General features: G+C 34.2%; 1 protein-coding gene across 1 annotated transcript; it reads left to right on the plus strand.

Moving 5' to 3' along the window:
* The first annotated feature begins 340 nt into the window (after positions 1 to 340).
* Positions 341 to 7656, plus strand: LOC136984582 (RNA helicase Mov10l1-like). The gene is made up of 19 exons (XM_067281637.1): positions 341 to 414; positions 896 to 1030; positions 1117 to 1269; positions 1385 to 1588; positions 1665 to 1776; positions 1863 to 1961; positions 2039 to 2185; positions 2469 to 2560; positions 3607 to 3665; positions 3743 to 4185; positions 4268 to 4345; positions 4417 to 4572; positions 4682 to 4747; positions 4870 to 5025; positions 5112 to 5285; positions 5351 to 5491; positions 7145 to 7252; positions 7329 to 7469; positions 7541 to 7656. The coding sequence occupies exons 1-19, from the start codon at positions 341 to 343 to the stop codon at positions 7637 to 7639; spliced, it is 2637 nt and encodes an 878-aa protein (XP_067137738.1). The 3' UTR covers positions 7640 to 7656.
* The last annotated feature ends 814 nt before the right edge of the window (positions 7657 to 8470 follow it).

The raw sequence follows: 8470 nt of genomic DNA on the forward strand, positions 1-8470 counted from the left end.
AAGAATTCAGTGTCGGAGTGTATTGTTAATTAAATTAATTGATAATAAAATGAAAAGATAATTGATATATTCACGTGTTTCATAGTTTGGGAAAGCATCATACCACAAGCTTTTAGTTGGAAAATTTTCCAGACCAATTAAAAAAAAATTATTTAAATTTCATTGGATGATGGGATTTGCATTCCAGTGGAGAACATTTGTATTTAAATTTTGTTAGAGTATTATGTGAATGTAGTTGAAAATTTTAATAAATGGTTAGTGATGTTAGAGGAAGATAACTTGCAGGAGACTGTTTAAACTGTAGAATATATCCAATTCAGCTAAGTTTGCTTTTAGGTAGATGTTCCGTAAACAGATATTCTTTCATAATCATCATTTTTGGTGGGGAAGAGAACAAATACCGATTGAGATCAAGTGTCTTCTTTGAGGTTTTACTTCATGAGAATTTGGTTATTTTGCAAAATCCTTCTTTTATCATTTACTTAATCCTGTTCTGACAATGCACTTGCACTAACACACAAGTTAGAAAGGACCCAGTGCATTTGACTTTTCTAACTGGAACGTTCAAGGTAAAATATATAAATTTTGATTCTTCTTCTGTCTTTTCATTTGGGGATTAATTTTTTTCTGATCAGTTAATTGGATACCAGGGATTAAACCGTATCGATAGGTCATCCGGAGCTAGATGGAATAGCAATAACTTAAAAGTCATTATATTTCATAGCAATTTAACCTAAAAACTGAATATATTAAACATATGTGTTCAATTCCAGCATATTAAAAGAAAATGTGTGGATAGATTATTCTAAAACTTAATATTAGATTAATTTATTACTATAATTATTATTGTTATAACTCGAATACAAATTATCAATGATTTTCAATTTTTGTAAAGGTGCACGATATCGCCGTCGACGGAGCAACGCGTCGACTCGTTACTTTGCGACGAAGACGGAATAGAAATATCTTTCAACGGAAATTTCGGCACCGTTAATTTGGGCGATAAGAAATGTTTAACGGCTTTATTCAGGTACGTGTATTGAAATTTGGAAAAATGTTTCGATTTCGTATATTTATTTTATTGCAGTAACACTAAAAATTGATTCCCTTCTACAGTAATACGAGTTGCTTGCCTTGCGTATTGCTATCATGCAGGCCAAACGAAAATTATCACGGCACCACTCAGTTTAAAGTCGACGAAAATCTGGATTATCCAATATTAATTTCTCCGAACGAGCCCTTCGACGTAAATGTGACCTGCATTGCAAGGTTAGTTTACTTATTAACTTTATTATGGCAATTGATTTACAAATTATTGATGTTATTAATAGAACTATTAAATACTAGAGATGAAAGTCTAATAATAAAAAATTTCATTCTATAGTCAACTAGGTTGGAGTGAACAGCTTATGCTTTTCGAATTTGAAGGATTTACCATAGAAAAAATTCTAAAAGTGAAAGTCGAAGATCCAAATCAGGATCTGCCTTTGTCCGACGCAACTTCTATACCTAGACACTTGTTCGTTAATAGACCAAAAAATTTTAGAGAAGCATCGGGTTGTGTGATACCGGGAGAGAGACCTCGCGGGTTCGTAATATTGTCTAACTTTTACACGAGATTTTGATTAGCATTTGACGTTAATCTTTGCACTTAACTTTAATAGGGTTAAAAGTCGATTCTCTCGAAAACTGCGGACCTTTCCCATTCCGGAAGAATTGCAGAGCGTCGTTCTGGAAGGAAAACACGCCGTGCGTAACGTGTCCGTTCTCGCAGAGGTTCGTTACGAAAATATACCGTGCATTACGTAATTTTATTTAATACGAATTTATTTGTGATTAATTAAGTTTATTTAAAAAATTAGGAGTTATCTGTAACAAATTATAAAGAGAAATTTCACACACTGCTTCATCTTGAAGAAATACAAATAAATATGGACAGGAAAGACTTTAGTATGGATCAGGTATGATATATTGTTTGATAAACAGTAACACCAATCTTAAAATTCAGTTTGGTAATAATACTTTCTGGCTTCTTTAGGTTTGTTTTCAACCTTGCAATGAGTATTTAACGTTAGAGGTACCGGGACTGGCAGAAAACAGGCCCATGCTATTCATAGGCGACAGAATTACGGCCAGCGACCCGGTAGAGAAATCCAATCCGGTATACGAAGGATTTATTCACAAGGTACGTGCTACGGTGTAAAAAACCTATAAGGAATTTTTGTATTAGAATTCAAAAATGAATATTTTGATATTGGAACCGAAGCAGACTGCTTTTTTTACCATTATTATTTCTAAAAGATTTTTGAGCTACGTGGAATGTCACTTTAAATAAATTTTAAGCATATGTTTAAATAAATGTATATTAATTATATATAGAATTTGGTACCATACTATAATTTTTGTTTTTAATATATTCTATACGGAATAAATAAACTTAAAAGTAATATGAGATTTGTCTATTTCAGATTGATGAAACAAAGATATTTGTCAAATTCAATAGCATTTTTCATAATATATATAAAGGAGAAAGTTACGACGTAGAATTTCATTATAACAGGTAAGAGTTTTAGATTATTATTATTATGTGTTAATGTATTAATGGTAGTGGCTAAAGTAGTAATGCCGTTAGTCGCGTATTTTAAGGAACTGCTTGTGTAGTAGAATCTGAGATTTTCATAATTTGATGCAGACACGTACGCCTCTGTCCATTACTAGATATTTTTCTCACTAAGTCACTGTCTGGTCAGACTTATACTGGGCACGAAAAAGAGGCTTATTAGTGCCTTTAGGCAGAAAGAATAATGTGACCGGAGAGTCGGCACCTCTTTGATGCCTCGTCGGGACTAACACCATTGAGTCTCGTCGATCCATGAGCCACGGCGGCGAGGTTTGTTTTAAAAGTAGGTCACACGAGCAACCACATGCACGGGTGATCGAATTAGGGACGGAGACCGTGAGACGTCGGGTTGGAAGTGCATTCGGATTCTAATTAAACCAACAAATAACCGTTTATTTGAGAAAAACATACGATACACAGTATAACGGAACAACTATAGAGATATGATCGCAAGAGAGAGAGAGTTTACATTTGAGCACGCGGGGTGATAAATACCTTGTAGAGGAGTTGGAGATTGGGTGCTTGCCGGTCGAAAAGAAGAAAGTTCCAGATGATAGTTCTTATTCTTAGATAGTCTTAGTTCAGAGGTCAACAGTTGATATTATGGTTGCAGGCGAGAAAAATTATGTACCCATAGAGATACCTAAAATGATGTATCCAACGATATAATAAAACGACGTATTTAAGTGAATCCGAAATTTGAAGCACAAGGAAAACGAATGGCTTGGTTGAGGAACTAGCAACAACTGCCAATAGTTGGTAGCTAGTTGTTATATTGAAATGATGAAATCAGACAGCAGGCCACAAGGTCGCACGAAAGTGTCTTTATCCACGTGGAGAACTTAAAAGAAGATATACTCCCAGTTGTGAAAGTTGATGTTACGACTTTACATTGTTTATATTGAAGTTGGGATACTCACAATAAAATAGGAATTAACAAATAGTGTGTTAATATTAGTTGTATAATGTATTATTCTTTATTTCAGAATGATTATGAGAAGATATCATCAGGCTATTGAAGACGCATTAAACCTTCCCGAAAATGGTGAGTGATACGTTACATTGCGGAAGGAAATTGTGAGATCTATATTGATATAATTGTTATTGATTTTTCTATTTTAGTTCTCTTTCCAAATAAAATAGTCTACAAAACACCTCAAGTTCATCTTGTGGAAGTGGCGGCATCAATGCCTTCAATTTCTTGTACACAGAAAGGAGAATTGGAAAAGAAGGAAGAGCCAGAACCCAACAAATATATAAATATAAATTCCATTCCTCGTAATGCCACGTTCTGCTGTCCCGTGGTAAAGACGGAAGTCCGGTCACCAATTAACAGAAAGTCTGTGACAATTAAGTGGCATAACAAGTCTCTGAACGATCGACAGAAAGTTGCAGTGAAAAGAGTGTTGGACGGAACTTGCCGACCCATGCCTTACGTTATATTTGGACCTCCGGGAACGGGCAAAACGATGACCGTGGTAGAGTGCATTATTCAAATATTCGGTCGTGTAAAGTCTAGTAGAATTTTAGCCTGCACTCCGTCAAATAGTGCTGCAGATTTAATCGTAAGTGAAATATTAATTTCAAAAAGTAAAATTTATATCCGAAATCTTTATATAATTTCATTTCTATATCTTGAAATATTAGGTTCAACGTCTGGCAGAAAGTAACTTATTCACCGAAGACGACCTGGTTAGACTCAATGCCTTCCATAGATCCAACAAGGTTTGTTATTATTTCATTTGAATAACGACGATGCCGTAGCATCTCTCTCTAACGACGACGATTACTTTCAGGTTATGCCAGACTTGGTTAAGCCATTCTATAAAAGTGTAGACAAACTGTCTTTGATTTCTAGTCATCGTATTATCGTTTGTACTTGTGTAACTGCTGGAAAATTTTATAGTCTGGGATTGGGAGTAGACCATTTCACTCATTTATTTTTAGACGAGGTAATTCGGGTTTTGTATTTCTTATTTAACGACAGTGATTATTTCACTGAACGTAAGAGTAAGTGTTTTCTGTTTGCATAAAACTTATTGTTTATTTTCTTGTTTGTAGGCCGGACAGACTACCGAGCCAGAATCGATGTTAGCGATGGAATTAGTTGCAACAGGCAACGGACAGGTAACCGGGCTTTTCTATGATATGGCAAAGGAAATGCAGGATTTCTCGTAGTTTTTTTATTAGAAATATTGTTGGGTCTTAATGACAAATGTATGCTTTTATAATTTTCAAGGTTGTCCTAGCTGGAGATCCTCAGCAGCTCGGACCGGTCGTACACTCCTTTTACTCTAAAGAAAATGGACTTGACAATTTCATTTCTAGAAAGGATAATGGCTCTTCCTCTGTATCGGAGAAATCCAGAAAAGTATCGAGAACAAGGAAACTATAATCCATTACTAGTACGATAATTACTTTCAGAATCACATCTTGAATTAGAAAAGTACCAAAGGCTCAGGTTTATAACTTTATAATTTTTTTTTTATAGGTAACTAAACTTGTAGATAATTATAGATCCCATTCGTGCATCATTTCGTTATCGTCACGAATTTTCTACGACTCCGAACTCGTCTGTTCTGCTCCCGAAAGTTTACAGAATACATTTTGCAACTGGGAAGAATTACCGAACAGGACGTTTCCAATGATATTCTGCGGAATTAGGGTAAGTCAAAGTTGTCATTAAAAATGATTTTATATTCAGAATTCTAAAAGTTTTCGTATGAATAGGGTGAGAACTTTCGAGAAGGTGACAGCCCTTCTTGGTTTAATCCATACGAAGTTCTGCAAGTGGTTAAATATTTAAAAAGTTTGTATATCCTGGGAATTTCACCAGATGACATTGGTATCATCACTCCATATCGCAAACAGGTATGTTGGAAAATAATCTGAAGAGGTATAAACCTATGGTGGTATGATAAGAAAAATTACTCAATTTATGTTATCAATAAATTTACATATATTTAATATGACAATCTTATCATAATATACTTCAATTTCCAGTGTTGTCTCTAATAAGTTTTTATTGTTTTCTGATAGATAGTGGTAATTGAACCATATTATGACACGATTGTCATATTAAATATACACTGGTGGACAAAACTTAAGGACGAAGAAGAAATGGGCATGTATATGAAAAACTACATGTGGTTGTAGACAAGAGGAGAACAATAGTATTGACAACATATTCAACATGATTTAATATAATAATTATGCTCAAAGGAAGTACACAGGATGTCAAAAAAGGGTGTTTTTGTAAAAGGTGCATATTGTCCAAAGACATCGTTGTACAAAAAATGCACAATACTTACTTACAAACTATCCTGAGTATCACGACAGTAAGGAATATGGTCACCATGAAGTGTGATGCAACTTTGTACACGACATGGCATCCTCAGAACAACATGATCCAGGAGCTGTTGAGGCAAGTGGTCCCACTCCTCTTTCACTGCACAGATGAGGATCTCCTGGTTTGTCGGTGGATATTGTCGATCAGTAATATGTCTCTCCAAGGCATCCCATACATTTTCAATCGGATTCAGGTCAGGAGAACAGGCTGGCCAGGCTATGCGATGAGTATCCTTGCTGTCAAGACACTCCTCTATAGTCTGTGCGCGATGACAAGATGCATTATCATCCATAAAATGAAACTTCTCACTGACAGCACCTCGGAAAAATCAAATATATGAGAGCAGAACTCCGTAAATGTACCATTGGCCAGTCATGGTTCCTCGATCAAGCACATACAAGTCCGTATGGCCATTTGACCATGATGCCTGCCCACACCATGATACTGCAAGTCCGATATCAATCTTTTTTCCTGAATATTTTCGGGATGATAAGCATTGCTAACCTCATGCCATAACAGTTGCCGTCTAGAGTCAGATGATAGACTGAATCTACTCTCATCTGACTCTAGACTCTGAGAAGAGTATGGTAGCCCAGTTGTCATTAGTCCAATTGCGATGTGATGGCACCATTGCAAATGGGCGCTTCAGTGAACTCTCGAGAGTGGGACACTTACAACAGGCTGCTGTGGTTCAATTTCTAGTTGTAATTGTTGAAAATAGCATCTGTCCTTAAGTTTTGTCCACCAGTGTATGTAAATTAGTTTAAAATATTTATTAGAAACTCTGTAAATATAAGGCAACTTTAGTAGGCTTATTTATTCTATGTTATCTATCATTTGATTTAAATTTTCTATTTATTTTTAAATATTTAGAATTTTAAATATTTTAATAGATTTTAATAATTTTAATAGATTTTTAAATATTACCTAGAAATTTTAATTTGATGATGGAATTACCATGAATTATTTATTGGGTAATCATACTTGGACCAATGCAAATTGTTATAAAATAAGATCTTGTGTCTGCTGGAGCAAAACGGGGAAAAAGTTTCTATAGTGTTAAAATCAAGACATAATTTGTATTTATAAATGTCATTACATATATTAATACAATAACTAAAGAAAAGTTTTGTATCAAGAAATTTGCCTAAAATGTTTAATATCACATTATTTAGGTGGAAAAAATCAAATTTATGATGAGCACGAATGGAATTGAAATGTGCAAAGTGGGTTCTGTAGAAGAGTTTCAAGGCCAGGAGAGATTAGTGATAATTATTTCTACGGTAATTATTTTCTTGTTGTACGATTAATTTTAATGTAGAGAGTCCTTTTTGTGTATATTAATTTTCAATGCCGTAGGTTCGAACTTCAGAAGATCAGCTGAACTTCGACGCCAAACACAACTTAGGTTTTCTGACCAATCCAAAAAGGTTTAATGTCGCACTCACCCGAGCACAAGCCCTGCTCATCATCGTTGGAGATCCGTACCTTCTGTCTAATGTAAGTAATTTCTTTAGTTTATTTATCAATTTGGTTTTTAAACTTTAACAATTGCTCATTTGTATTGGTAGGATAAACACTGGAGGGAACTAATCTCTTATTGTTTGGATGAAAAATCGTACTGTGGATCGGCAATCTCCCTGGAAAAAATACAGAAGAAGAATAATTAGAAAAATAGAAGAATAATTTTAGCGTTTAGAAGAATAATTAATTGTAGGACTATAGTGTTTTAATATTTCTCATTTCAGATGTAAGGTTTCATCTGTAAATAATTATTTTAATCTGCCTTTTATATATTATGCATATGTAAATTTTGTAAAAATCTTAGACAAATGAATTGAATTGTTAAATGAATATGTATTTTAAATGTATTTATACGAATTGATTGGTGCAATATAAATTTGTTCTATATATATAATGAGATAATTAATTTAAAATCTAATTTTTACCATAAAACAAAACAACATATATTTATAGAGTAACACTACAAAGAAGTAAGTCATAAAATATATATTTTAATTTTTTACATGGATAGGCAGTGTTTAAAGTGTGTTCTGATAAGTTAGTCTGGTCAGACCTGTATATTTATTTTTTGAAATTTACAGTTAACATTCTTGACTATATTCAGAGGCCCATCTGTTGCCAGACAATGTCTTTTGCAACAAAGCCACATTTTGATGTGTTGGACAAAATTAACCCACATGATTGGAATCTGAAAAGATGTGAATTTTGAGAGCAGGAGCGAGACAGTTCCAAGGCAAGTGTGTGGGGGCACACTACTCCATGAGGAAGTTTTTGGACTATTTTCCTTCCAGATAAAACAATTACTCAATATGCTGGACTCATCATGGTATTTTTCACTTAGAAGGAACACAACCCAATCTGTTTTTCCAGGAATACAGATTATCACCCTACTGGGATTAAATGCGAATAAATTCTTAGCTAGATTTTTTGGTTGATGGATAATTGAAGTAGTCCTATTTCATGGCTTGACACCTTTG

This window comes from Centruroides vittatus, unplaced genomic scaffold (genome assembly GCF_030686945.1).
Source record: "Centruroides vittatus isolate TY-2023 unplaced genomic scaffold, ASM3068694v2 contig_923, whole genome shotgun sequence".
NCBI lineage: Eukaryota > Metazoa > Arthropoda > Arachnida > Scorpiones > Buthidae > Centruroides > Centruroides vittatus.

Coding starts and splice junctions, on each gene's coding strand:
- LOC136984582 (XM_067281637.1), top strand. CDS start 341: ATGTTCCGTAAACAGATATTCTTTCATAATCATCATTTTTGGTGGGGA. Junction 1,031..1,116: donor TGTTTAACGGCTTTATTCAG/GTACGTGTATTG, acceptor TCCCTTCTACAG/TAATACGAGTTGCTTGCCTT. Junction 3,666..3,742: donor ATTAAACCTTCCCGAAAATG/GTGAGTGATACG, acceptor TTTCTATTTTAG/TTCTCTTTCCAAATAAAATA.